The sequence below is a fragment of the Solea senegalensis genome, linkage group LG8 (assembly GCF_019176455.1).
Source record: "Solea senegalensis isolate Sse05_10M linkage group LG8, IFAPA_SoseM_1, whole genome shotgun sequence".
In the NCBI taxonomy this organism is placed as follows: domain Eukaryota; kingdom Metazoa; phylum Chordata; class Actinopteri; order Pleuronectiformes; family Soleidae; genus Solea; species Solea senegalensis.
Genome location: NC_058028.1, coordinates 16782906 through 16797166, shown reverse-complemented (window position 1 = coordinate 16797166; position 14261 = coordinate 16782906). Strand labels below are relative to the sequence as shown.

The following is a 14261-nucleotide window of genomic DNA, read 5'->3' as shown; positions in this document are numbered from 1 at the left end:
TCTTTCTTCGGCTGCACATTAACAATGGAGTCAGGTGTTACAGCCTCCTCCAGTGACGGCTGGGAACAATGAACAAACGTCCCGCCAGGTTTCACACCCCTCAGCTGATTCTTGATTTGAGCAACACGTTCCATTGTTGCCTACTTTTACCTCTCTATCCTGAACGTGCGCACACACCAGCTCATTGCGTATGCCACTTGCCAACTAGAAGAAAGAACCGCTTCTCCGGCAGAGGTTTTGCGGCCACAGATTTCCCCAGAGAGGCTGATGCAGCTGAGTGAGGCTATGAAGACTAATTAGAGTAGAGGAGGAAGGTTTAAATTAAGCATCTAGGTGGCACAGATACTGTTTAAACATGCAGCAAACTCGCAGAGTGCAAAATAAATGGAAAGATAAAAAAAAATGCACACAGCCTTACAGGACGCACGGTCATTTTAGTCTACATAGCGCTGAGTAGAAATGCTTCTGTAACTCATTTACGTCTGACTTTATTTGTCTTGTCTCTAAAATAAAATGAATAAAAGTGGTGATATTATTGTGTTGTCTTTTCTTCAAGTATTATGTGGATTGGGTTCGTACCTTCGTGGCAGTAGCACCTGGGCCCGGCCAGGCTGCTCATACACGTGGCCTCGTTTTTGCAGGGGTGAGAGAGGCAGTGGTCAACAAGCAGCTGGCAGCGCTCGCCCTCGTAACCTGGGAAACACACAGTCCAGTCTCAATCATACTTGATCTACTTTAAATTTAAATGTACAGTAACTTCTTAATCCACATGAACCGACCTCTGTGTACGTTTACAGCCGCATTACCACCTGCTCTCCACTACACAGTGCTATAGCAGGTTATTATTATCACTCTGCAGCTCTGAGCTTTCCACTCAGGTGAGCAGAGAAGAGTAGAGAGAAGAGGAAAACTTCATAAATAGATCAGAAATAGGTCGTAGAGATGGCCCTCACTTCAGAAGCTGGAGATCAGGTGTGCAAACATTTAACAACCATGTGTTTTGATGGACTTATGGAAAGTATATTCAAATATTGCCAATAAACCCTTTTCAGTGGACGTCAGTTTCAATAGACGTCACACAACCAAGGTAACGCCCTCTGGCAGGATACTATGCTGTTCACCTCGATAGACATATATACTAGACACATAAATCAGATAATGTCAGGAAACTTGGCTGTTTTCTTCAGAAAAGTAAATAATGGTGGATGGATGTTGTGGTGTGGGATGCCAAGCTAACAGGAGAGCGTTTTTCCAGATCCCACGCAGATCCAGACAGACGGAGGAGGTGAGTTGTTGCTATGAAACGTGCTCACAGTGAGCAAAAGAAGACTCTCAAAAGCCAGATTGTGTCCGGGGTTTTTTTTTTCTCCCTCCGGGCTCTTGTAAACTTTCAGTGACTCTGGAGTAAGATGAATGAAAGTCAGTCAGGAAGTTGTCAGGATACAGCAGGTCTGGAATAACGTCCTCTCTGGTTGTTTCCAAGCTGGTGAAAAGCACGCCGAGGCACGATCAGGATCAGATATAATCAGTCTGTCAAGTTTTGCGATAAATCGGTCGCTCTCCATGGATTTAAAGTGCGCAGTGAACTCTGACAGGTTGAATCCAACACTGGTCCCATTCATTTTTGTCGCATTTACTGTCTCACACTCGCACATAGGGCGTGATTATGTCTAGGAAGTGTTGGAACCTCTGACTTTTCCATTTCGACCAGAGGACTTACCTTCAAGTATCTTTAGTAAAACAAATCTGACAAGATCAAAGGATCCATACGCATTAGGGGTGGGACTCACAGGATACCTCACGAGACGTGATACATGGTCCATACCTGTGACTAAATGTTTTGCGCCTTTGTAGATCAGTAAGTTGTAATTCACATGTGTTAAAATTTCACTTGTTTTTCTCAAGAAATGTCATGTTTTATAAAAAGATACTTCTTTGAATGTGAAACAAAGGGAAACATTTGATGTCCTTGTCGGTCAAATTGCGCTGTATGTGGCCCCTGAACTAAAATGAGTTTGAAACCCCTGCTTTATTGTGTCTTAATTTGTTGATTAAAATATCGATATTTGCCCTGGGGTATCGATTATTTTTATTTAATGATTATTATTATGGTGATTTTAGAGTTTCATCCTTCTTTTCACACATGAAACACCTGATATCCTGAAATTGATGCAAGGAAAGGTCCTAAAGAGGGAACAAGTACACACACACACACACACACACACACACACACACACACGCACATGCGCTCTCTCATACATACACACAGGTTTGCACAGCTATTCATTATAGGACACTACATTGACTGTCATTTGAACAGCCTAAACAAAGCAGTATCCCTAACCTTAACCATAACCACAATTGCACACACACCTGGAGGGCAGCTGCACGTGAAGTTACGTCTCTCGCCTCCCTGTCTGACATCGGTGCAAGTGCCATTGTTGCGACAAGGTCGGCGGTGGCAGGCATCAAACTCTTCACAGAATATTCCAGTGTAGCCGTCCTCGCACTCGCAGAAGAAAGTGCTCTGCAAACCACACATTCATTTCATCACTTGTCAGATCAGCGAACCCTATCCAAATATTTTGGGAACATAGCAATTTCATAATACGCAGCAGTGACACAGTTTGATTGTCAACACTGAGGGGAATGATAATGAGAACCTGAGCAGAGAGACAACGAGTAGGTCTCAAGTAATTCTGATTTCATCTGCTGCAGCATGTTGTTTTTCAACCAGTCACCAAGGTTAAAGATTTATTTTAATCCAGAACCATGTGCATAATGGACCATCAGAAACAGAAACTGATTAATGTCCCCACAGGTAAAGTGGAAAAATATTCTTATATTTTTAATCCTGTTGTAATTTGTGACACTGGGCTATACTAAAGCGTGAAGTAAGTAGTTGTTGAATCCATTCTGAATACAAACACAACAAACTAAGGTGTTCTGAGGTGTTCTCACCTCAGAAGGCTGGGTGACACATTTGCCTTTGCCAGAGCACTGAGGGTCACTGAAGCTGCTGCCAGGCTCCACGCAGCTGCTGGCCTTCACCGTCAGGTTGAGACGCAAGATGACCTCCGGGGCTGTGGGGGCGCCCACGTGTAAAACACCTACAACAGACGAAAGGAAGGCCTTGTCATGTTTAGAGATTTTTTAATCATAGTTTACACACTGGCTGATATTTTGAAATACACGACCCCCTTGTGTTTTGAAATGTTAATTTGCAGTAACAAAGGACAAATACTTCACATGTCTGTACTTTACTTTATTTATATTTCTAGCAACTTTTACTTTTATTCCACTACATTTCCTGTAACTATCTTTGTTACTCGTTACTACCAAATAAAATCAGAAGAAGAGTTGGTAATGGCCTGTATTTATATAGAATTGTTCTAGTCTTGAGCTGCTTTACACCACAGTTTTCACCCATTCACATGCTCAACATGGTGTCTTGCTCAAGGACACATATAGACTAGCAGGGCCAGGAATTGAACTCACAGCCTTCCAGTTGACAGATAACTCACCATACCACTGAGCTACCATTTACTTCTAAAACTTAAGTACATTTCATAGCAGAAAATTACTTTTGATACTTAAAGTATTTGACATGTATTGTACTTAGGACTTTTACTTTGACCCATTTGCTATCAAATTTTGTCATATCAGTTCTGCTAGTTTGCTGGCTGAGGACAACCTGAATGTAAGAATAAACTGAATAGCCACCAGGGGGCGACTCTGCTGATGACAAAAATAACCCAGTTTGAATGGGAGTCTCACATGAGTTTTCCTAAGGATTTAATAGTCTTGATCACTAGTTTCAGGTCTTCAGTCGAACATGATCTCTATTGTAACTTGCCATTGAGATGACAATAAAGCACTGCACACATGATTGGACACCGGTGTGACTGACAGCTGGTATTTCAGGGTCCAAAACCTCAACACGGCACTGGCCAAATGGTGAATCTCACCAGCCTCCTCACTTTTCTCCACCACTATGCTTCATGACTAAATACCATAAGACAAATGACAATCCCATAACGCTGTACTTTTGTGTATTGCTAATTGTTAGTGAGTTAAATTACACACTTTCATATCCATTCACATGCTCAACATTTCTCTCCTTAAAAGCATTATAACCAAATACATTTAAAAAAGAATAGTGCATGCAGCTCTTGATAGTGACCAAACGAGAGTGTATGCTGCTCTGTTGTGCCTCTCACTTTAAGTCTTAAATGTCAGAACATCTTAGTGTGTCTTCAGTCACAGCTGACAGCTACACAGGCAAGGGGATAAAGAACATCCTCATAATAAATATTCACTGACATTGGTGTTTTTTTTTTTTACATCCCGATATGCGGCCAATGAGCTGCGAGTCCACCTATGACGAGACACCGATGACGTCAGCTCCTCCTCAGCCAATCGGAGAGCAGACAAAACAGCCCACAACCTCTGACCACATGATCGTCAGACCAATGACTGTGAAAGTTACACCTGCACAGTCACTGCTCCTTTTAAATTGTGAAAGCACATCATGGACAGTCAGACACAGTGACGTATGCAGGAGGAAGTGCAATGTCACTGCACGGCTCCTCCCTCTTCACTGACGCTCACAAGGTCACACACCTTCAGGAGTCTTCAGGTTTTCGTGCTTACACAAACACGGCAGTTTCTGTTTTTGAATCCTTCTCATTTCAGAGTCCGAATGCAGCAGCAGAAAGAGTAGAACAGCAACCGTGTGTCTTTGACCTTCTCCTGCAATCTGACATTCATTCTTCTCTGTTTTCTGTGTCCTTTCCTTATCTCACTCTCTCACATAATCTGTGTGAATCTCACTGTTAGAATACAGTTAATGCCTGAAATCCTTTTTCATTGTGCAAATATTGTGTGATTCTCCCCGGTGACACATGAAGTATAAATACAGTTTATTATCTTTTGATGTTTTTGACTCCCTAGTAAATGAGCTATTAAGAGATAGTTATAATTGTGTTTCTTCTTAGTCCTCTCTGTGGCTGTTGACTGATGACTATCACACAAATTGAATAAACTGTGAATTTTAAGTGATTTAAATGGGAATATGAGCAAAGATAACCAAAACTCCACTCTGTTGAGCAAATAATTGCCATATTCCACTCTCCTCCCAGTCACATGATTAACTGACCAGCTAGTTTCTTGCTTGAGCTCCAGAGAGAAGCCTAGTGAGAGGGTTGTTGATCCACACCAAACCAAAAATATATCTTCCTATGGCTCAAAACTTGAAAATGTCAGATATGTAGACCCTTTTGGTGCATTCTGGTAAACTGTGTCACAATTTGAAAAACTGGTTGACTGAGGAGTCACAGTCAGTGTAGAGGAGATGGGAGGCATCTTACTCAGGAAGTAGTTCTGCCCCAGAGGCAGCAGGTGATCCGACACCACCAGCCCATCGGGAGCCTGCAGGAACCACATCGTAGAACCGTTCGAAATAGACGAACGGAGGAAATCCTCCTCATTCAGACGCCAAAGTACGGGAGCTCCACTGGCATTCACCAGCACCCTGGCAAGAGAGACAAAGTCAGCGAAGGGTGTGATGGAGAGAGATTAATGAATTAGGGAGACTGTAATGATTGTGGGTTTGGTTTACACTTTGATCTTCAACAAATTGATGTCTCTGTCACCCAAGTCTGAGCTCCTTTTCCCAGCATTAGGACTGTAGGTTTGCAGCGTACATAACGGATGGTACCACATTTGTTGAGTTAAACACAATCCACATATTTCACTGAGTGTCGCATGTTAAATGTTAACAAAATCTGCTTCAACAAGCAACACTTAATCCTTGGCTATTAATACGGGAGCCAAACTTAACTCCCAAACATCTGCAGAAAGGAGATGTCAAAGAAGCTGAATTAGTATATAAGAATAAAATCAAACACAAGTTCTAACGTTTAGATCCACAGATCCACTTCTATTTTTAGTCCCTTTCAGAGCTTCAGAAAAGGCCTAGCAGGCACAATTCAGTTCAGGATGTACTCTGTAAGAATTTAATCTATTTTAGGTCATGTTCATTAAGTGAGAGTAAGTTGCAGAGTTTTTAAGTGGATCGACATGATGGCTGCTCCAAAATGTTGAGCAGGTCAGCAGGGAGCGGAGCCTGGAGGAGAATCTATGAGCAGGGACTGAACTTCATCACATACCGTCTGAGCGCAGCCACAGGGACATACACGAGGAGCTCAGGTTTCTCAGGACTTACAATCATTTTAACTTAAGTTAAAATGATTGGAATGGTGTCCTAGATTGGTGACTATTAAAGTTATTCAAGTTATCACTGTTGCCAGTCTTATTTTCATAGTTTTAACACTTGAGGCCTTTCCCATGCCCGCAAATGCATAGACATCGGTATACATGCACGGACATCGGTATACATGTATAGAAAGTCGGGATGAAGATGACAAAAAAATTACATTATGACCATGATCCAAACCCAACAGGAAGTTAAATCCATTTTGGATTGAACTTTAATTTTTTGGCCATTTTGGTGATTTCCCACCAATGATATTTGAACAAACTTGTCCTCGAGCTTTCGTCTGATCATCTTCAACAATACTAATAATAATAATAATACAATAATAATTATTCTTACCATTAACTAAATTAAAGGATCAATTAAATTGCTTTATAAAATGCTGTCTGTTTCTGTTATTGTTTGCTACAGCATGACAACCACCTCTCCTGCTGTACCGTTGGGAAGGAGCTGCATTTCATTAGCGGTGTATCTAAATAAATGTCCCCTTGAATTGCATGTCCTTCACAGCATCTGTGTGTGTTTAAGAGTCATAAATAATTATTCGGTATGAAAACAAAGCAGCGTTGGTTGATTAACTTTCACCGCGTGGCTCCCGGCCTGTGATCGTGAGCGGGGCTTTGAGTGGTGCCCATAATGAGGGGCAACATCTCGGGCATTCAACGGCAACCTTGGCCGCTGTTTGTGTATAATTCATTCATCGTGATTTACCGAACAACTGTAACACTGTTTGTGAGCAAACACACTGCGCGAGGCTGGAGCACACCTGGAGTGTTGTAACACTGTGTTTTCTGGGCCAGAGCAGGGTTATGAGGACATTCAAATGGAAGGTCATTAGTTACAAAAACTACAAGCTGTGCTCTATTGTCAACACCAGTTGCTCCATGTGGAGTACGTGGATACGATGCTGTGTCAAGTGGATTCTATTCCAGGAGTTTCTATATGAGGATAATGCAGTGTTCTGTACGGCAGGCGTTGCTATCCATGTTGATTAGGCTCAAAAAAGCTGCAACGCAGATTTGGTGGATTCTGTATATTTATATGTATATATATGTATATATATACACATATATATATATATATATATATATATACATATATATATATATATATATATATATATATATATATGTGTGTATGTAAAAATATATATATATATATATATACATCCATTTCCACAGGATGTGGAAATGGATGTTTATTACCTTTATCTCCACTGTCTTTGCTGCTGTGAGAATGTAAATGTCCCCACTGCGGGACACATAAAGGACTATCTTATCTCATACTCCATTTTAATATCAGCGATTTCTCACCAGGAGTTTGCTCGCTCTTATATTTCCTTGTAATCTTTGGGCACTGACTTTTACATGTATGGGCACCAGTGGACCTCCTCATATAACCTCAAGCAAGGTTTCATTCATACCGTCTTTTGCGCTAGCTTTTTTGAGTAGACTCAAACATAAGACTGAGTGAATGGTAAGTACTCATCTACTGCCTCCATTGTATCTGCACCATTGGCCTGAATGTTTTATGAGATCACTGCAGACACAAAGACAAATGTCCTACTGTGACAATCAAGTTGATCCTAAATCCCATCTTATCTTGCCTTGTTTTAATATAGGGTAAACGTTCCTGCAAATGAAGTTATAACACAACAAAAGAATGCTGTTTAAAAAGCCATATTTTGCACAGTTTATTTTTTTACACTTGTGTCTAAGTCAACGTCCAGATAGGAGGGGCTGGACTATGGGGTAGGATTAGACAACATCTGGCGGCGGTGACATTTGAAGTGTGTGCAATACTTGCTGTGTTGCATTCAGAGAAAAAGGAAAACAGAAAGAAAAAAAACGACTGTGGTGATAACTTTAGGTCAAAGGAAGAGGACTGGTTGGACTGTAAATCAATGAGGTAAATTCATCACTCCTCTCTTTCACTTGAGTGAAGAAGGCAGAAAAAAACAAAACACCACAGACTTTCTGTGAAGACGTCGTAAGGTGTTCCAGCTCTGTCCTCGGTTGTCATTCACTATGACTCACCACACAGTATAAATATTTTCATAATCCACAAGTCCCGACACTCGGTATCAGATCGGGCTCTGATCATTAAAATGTGTTGTGACCACAGCATGAGAGAAAGGGCTGAAAATGCAATAATAAGTCAAAAGATAACAGCAGGCCCTGGGTTAAATTCAAGGTTTATTACTGTCATGAGGCAAACCACCTTTAGGATATTAATCCACAAAAAAAGGGAACTCTTACTTTACAGCCGTCTCTTCAGGCACCTCCAGAGACAAAGTCAAAGTTCCTGATGTGAGCTCACACAGCTCCGGACTTATACAGTGCAGACCCTCTGTCACCTAAAAACAAACACACACCAACACACTTCTTAAATCTCAAATCTTAATTACATAGTCTAAAGATAAATCCACATGAGTTTAAGTTTATGAGTGGAAGTTATCTCACCCTCTCTGCCTCCCACGGCACCACCAGCAGCCTCTGCCCAGGTTTGGGTTGCCATGGCTGCAGAGTAGGAGGTGCCAGTGTTGTGGTGGAGGTGATAGTGGTTGGCTGTGGCGGCTGAGTGGCAGCAGCGGTGCTGGAGGTGACAGGAGTCGCCAGTTCAGGAGCAGATGGGGTGGCGGGTTCCCAGTCTGCAGCTGGGAGGTCCAATAAGATTTGATCACACCTCTCCCCCTCGTAGCCTTCACTGCACTCACAAGTGTAAGTCGGCTCCCCCTCCTCTCCACTGTCACTCTGGCTGCAGTTTCCATGGAGACAGGGGCTGCTGGTACAAGGGTCTGTGAAAAACTGGAAATGGGAAAAAAAGACAATAAGCAAAATCAGAAACAGAAGAGGTGGAAGGAACAAAATGATTATTATCGGACTACTGCGCAGAGTGTAGAGCTGTGGTTTGACCACTTGATTGGTTGGTCGGTCAATATTCTCTCAAGTGATACCACTAATCGTCCACTGAGATTTTAGTCTGGACAGTCCCAACGGTTATCAGTGTTACCATGTTTCATGGCTCAAATATAATCTAAAATCAATAAAATAATTTGTCTGCGTTCAGATTCTCCATTAGGTTTTAACCTGAGGCTTTGCTCGAGGCTTATTTAAAAACGTTTGATCCATAGTTGGTAAACAAATATCGACAAATATGGACAAACACTGGTAGGTGAAGAGGTGTTCAACTTTACATAAAGTTAATGGTGTAATGATTCAAAATTCTGCTTTTTATGTTTATTTAAAATTTCTTGAGAGGCTAATAATGGATCTAGTCAGAGTTGGAGTCAGTGAACTGAGATTTAAAGATAACGTTCCGCTTTTCTCCCCAAAACAGAGTGACTGTTTACAACCAAGTCAATGATGGTTTGCTTGACTTTCAGCTTAATATTATCTGTGGCCCAGTGAGGAGCACAAACATTTCCGTCTAACTGAGTCCTTTAACTGCTCTGACCCATCCTCTTTTCTCCATTTCTCACTCTTTCACACTTCATTTCAGCGTAAATATACAGTGCATATGCATTCATGTACACAAACTTGCATTCCGCTCCCAAACAATGTTTTTCCGATCATGCACATTTGAGAGAAATGTTCACTGACAGCTTCTTTCAGTCATGCTGGTTTCCTCCATGAATAATTGATCACATTTAAAGGGAAACAGGCCACTAGGACAGCTGAAAGTCAAAGAGGATAAGGCCAAGCTTGTGAAGGTCGCTGCCTGACTTTTGTTATTATTATGCTTAAGTGCCACTACAATGCAGCTCCGCCTGTACAATTTCAATGAGCTCATATCATAGTTTTATTAAAACCAGGGGAAAAAAACAACACCCTGAGAGTGTGTGAATAGAGAGCTGGAGATGATGCTCGCACCAAAGCTCTGGGTGCATACAGAAAAGAGAGAGAACAGAACAACAGAGCATCATTAACAGTCTGTTCACTCCACAACCAAGTCACGGCTCATTAGTGTTAATCTCTCTCAGGTTTATACTCACAATGCATCTATAAAATTCTCTGCACTGAAGCACAGCAAACGCAACAGTCCACTCTCCAGTTCTCAGTCTACTGAGCTCATCTCACACCACACGGCACCAAGGATTGAGTTCATCAACCTTTAGAGAACAGCAACGTCGGCTAATGTCGTCTGGGTTAGAGGACGCACCAGAGTCCAGCTGATGACCTCATGTCACTTGTGATTTCTCTGCCATCTAACTGTCTCCAAGCAGGCGGCACAAAATGTCGAAGAAAGAATAAAGAGGATGTGGCTCGGTGTAATCTGAAACCTGGGTTACACTAACTTTTAAAACATTTGTAACGGTTAGTTTTGCTAGAGCTTCCCAAGAGGAATTAATTTCCTATTATATGGGAATGTGTGTCTATCATTCTTTTCCCCTCGTGTTTGTGAGAATAAACAAAAAGCTTCACAGAAACTAAACGCGTAATATTGAAGTCAAAGTCAAAATGACAAACTTAATGTTAAATATATGTTAAATAAATATACATTTAATTTTTACTTATATTGATTTACGTTGATTTTTACAGATAGACACAGACAAATCAACTGGATCCATTAATTAATCAACAGTGTTTTAATTCTTTTTTTTTTATTATTAAAAATGCAAAACATTTCTGACCAAAATTATTTGGTAGACGTCACTTTGGTCTCTGAGAAATATTGATAACACCTCGTCCTATTTAATGAAAGTGATTGTGACAGTGAGATTGATGTGACTCCTCTCGATTTAATTACATGAGATTTAAATGATTTCTTTATTAAAAATCACTAGGTCATTACGTCAGCAAACTAGAATTTTCAATTTTTCAGTGTAGATGTTTTGGCGAGAAGAGAATTCATATATTAAGATCTGTTTTCCTTCATCCTTTCCATGTTATTCTTCAGAAGTGAACAGTCCATAATGGACAAGCTAGAGTAGCTGATAACAACCTACTGTATCTATATTCACACACTGACTAACAAACACAACACAAAAATCCTCTGGAGCTAAAGTAATTGCATCACAAGTGGCTGTGACCTATATTTGCTAATTCCGGGTAGCTGCCCTGAGGAGGAAGAATCAATAACAGGCAGATGGAGAGAAACAGTAAAGCTATTTAAAATACGGGCATCATCAGTTTAAGCTGCTGGAGGAGATGGATGAGTCTGTTCTTCTGATGTGAGCATCACACACAGACACATGTTTGACATGTCATGCGAGTGCACACGTTACAGCTGCAATATTCTGCATCACATGATATCTGGAAACAAATATCAACCGTGTAAATGTATGGTAGACAACTGACATATCTTGCACAGAGACTGATGTTACATCCCTTAACACAACCAGGAATTTACAAACACAACTACGGTCTTGTGTTAAGTCTTCAAGCCACAACCTTTTCCATGCCCTTGTGCACACTGTGGTTTAAAAGGACTGGATTCAAATATGGAATGAAGGAGGCACAGATGGAGTGAGGTGTGATGGAGTGATCAGAACTTCAGCTGTGAGGTTATTTATTTAGAGCATCTTAACAAATGAAACTCAGCTAATGGTTTATTTAATTTAGCAGCGCCACATCACCGCCTCCATAAAGAAAACACATCGGTGATGCATCCACAAATGGCTGAGTAAGAGTGTTAAGAAAGTGCAGTACATGTGGTAAGAGCATGAAATGCCCATTTTCATATTTAAAGCTGAAAGTCTTTTGTTGAGTTCAGCTGAAAATAATTTGCTGAGTGTTTGAGACGGAGCAAGCGGACGCTCTGTACCAGCACACTGACGAAGATGTCACTGTGATGCAATTCCCCCCTGGGTAAGTATTTCTGATTCTGATAGAAGATTTTACTGACACCTATATTCATTAGGAGGATGCAGCTAACAGACTTGATGAGCTGAGTCAATGAAAAAAAATCAGAACATCTAAATAAAGATGATTTTTTCACTCAGTTGCAGACTTGTTTTTATTATAAAAAAAAGTCCATCGTTTCCATCTGACCACTGAAAGAGTCCACACAGAGAAATTCTAATTTTGAAAGTGCCTCCTTGGCTTTGTTACATCCCTCCATACAAAATGAGAGTTGCATTGTTTTGCAGCCTGCAGAAGAGTGAAAGCCTGATATTGCACAGTGGGTGGTGCGACATAAACAAAGACCATTAGTATAAAAGATGATGCACCGAGGAAAAACAAAGCAGCACTGTGATGATTTATCTAGTGCTCCACGGCGATCGTGTGCAAAACTGATGTTACATAAAAGACGAGCTGCGAGCTTTGACAAGAACTCTGCAAAACAGTCTTGTTTTCAGCCCCATTAAGAAGGAGCATTATGTAATCCTTTCACAGTGCAGCCTCCTCCAAATAACTCACCATCACAACTCTCTTCTGTCCTAGTTCATGCACACACAGCAGTTTACTTCTTACCCCTGCAAATTCAGGCAATGCACACTGGGAGGAAATCTCATAACTCCAGCTACTGATCTTTACATGACAGTACAGTGCAATATTCTAAAGGTGTGAAAAGTCATATAGGTCATATTATGGTTATATAATCTTATTTGCAATGCAATTTCCAGTTTGGTAACAACATGTAATAAGGATGTAATATTTAAGTAAACCATGCTAATTCTAAGGTAAACAACTAAAAGCAAGCTACTAGCTTGGTAATGATAATCACAACAGTGTAATACCTTTACATGAAAAGGTTTCTATTGTTATTACCACGCCTCTACGTATTATATGTGTATTATATATACACATATAAATACAACAGTTTCACCATAATATTACTTTATTACAAAATGATACCACAATTTATCATTATTGACATGGTACTGTGATATAAAGTGTTACCGATCTTTCTTTAATGCACTGATCTTTCAGAGTCTGACCTCACCGATACTGTTGTGGCTGAATGGATACAAGATATAACCTACATAAGTGCTATAGTATATAAATACTGACTATAAGATGAGTGACATCTTGCATGAGTTCAATAACAGTGCTTTCAGACAGACATGGTTCTGGCTCTGGTGCCGTTCTGGAGCTCGGTGCTTTCTGGGCGAACCAGCCCGCGTTCACAAGTTTAACCCAAGTGGGCGGACGTTACTCAGCATTATTCAGGCAGGAGTCAACACAACACTCGCAAAAATCTCCATACTTCCTCAACGTCTTCATCACAACCCAGAATAATACACGCCCACTGATGATGCCACAGTTCGCATGGAAGAACCACTACTATTTTTTTTTTGGGTTCCAGCTGAGAATCAACTTTTCAGGTTCCAAACATTTTTTTTTTTTTTTTTCAGTTTGAACACGGCGACCAGTTCAAAATTAGGTCAGGAACCACAAATCTGTGGAAGGGCTAAGAGTGGGTAGCAATAGGGCGAGTTGTCCTTCAACTTGAAAGTTGTGGGTTCAGTTCCTGGCTCTGCTTGTCTACATGCCAATGTGTCCTTGGGCAAGACATTTGACCCCACGTTGTTCCTGACGGCAATGCCGGCAGCATGTGATAGTAAACACACTGCACATGTAGATGCACTGTATAAATGCACATGACTAGAAAAGTGCTATGTAAATACAGACTATTTACCATTCCTATTTATAAGCCTTCTCAGTCTAATTCCGGTTTCTAAAAACTGCATTTGACTAAAGAGATTTTGATGTGGACAAGTTCAACAAGCTGCTGTAAACCTTCAACCCCGATAGAGCGCGACCTGTGGCTGTTTGATTACTGCAGTAAACCGAGTGCTACATTTCACCATTTTACCAGCCACTTACTGGTGATGGCCGACTCATTTAAGTAGGAGGTGATGAAACTGCGTAGGCTCGTTTTAATGAGCAGACTGTTCAAATCAATACACGCACTTAATTAGTTGAAAGAGCAGTGATGACACAAACTGCACATGTCACGGGAAACATACACAGTAGGAGACGTGACAAGTTTCACACTAAGTGACTGGGTAGAAGATATGAAGGGAGGATTAACTTGT

The 14261-nt window shown here is 40.9% G+C and overlaps 1 protein-coding gene across 1 annotated transcript in view; it reads right to left on the bottom strand.

Moving 5' to 3' along the window:
• dner (delta/notch-like EGF repeat containing) overlaps positions 1-14261 on the bottom strand; it is a 45405-nt gene that overhangs the window by 10479 nt on the left and 20665 nt on the right. The window contains exons 2-7 of the mRNA XM_044032963.1: positions 8740-9084; positions 8536-8633; positions 5370-5533; positions 2962-3110; positions 2374-2527; positions 580-693 (exon numbers count right to left, since the gene is read on the bottom strand). Of these exons, the coding sequence (XP_043888898.1) occupies positions 580-693; positions 2374-2527; positions 2962-3110; positions 5370-5533; positions 8536-8633; positions 8740-9084 (1024 nt within the window). The remainder of the gene's footprint in view (positions 1-579; positions 694-2373; positions 2528-2961; positions 3111-5369; positions 5534-8535; positions 8634-8739; positions 9085-14261) is intronic.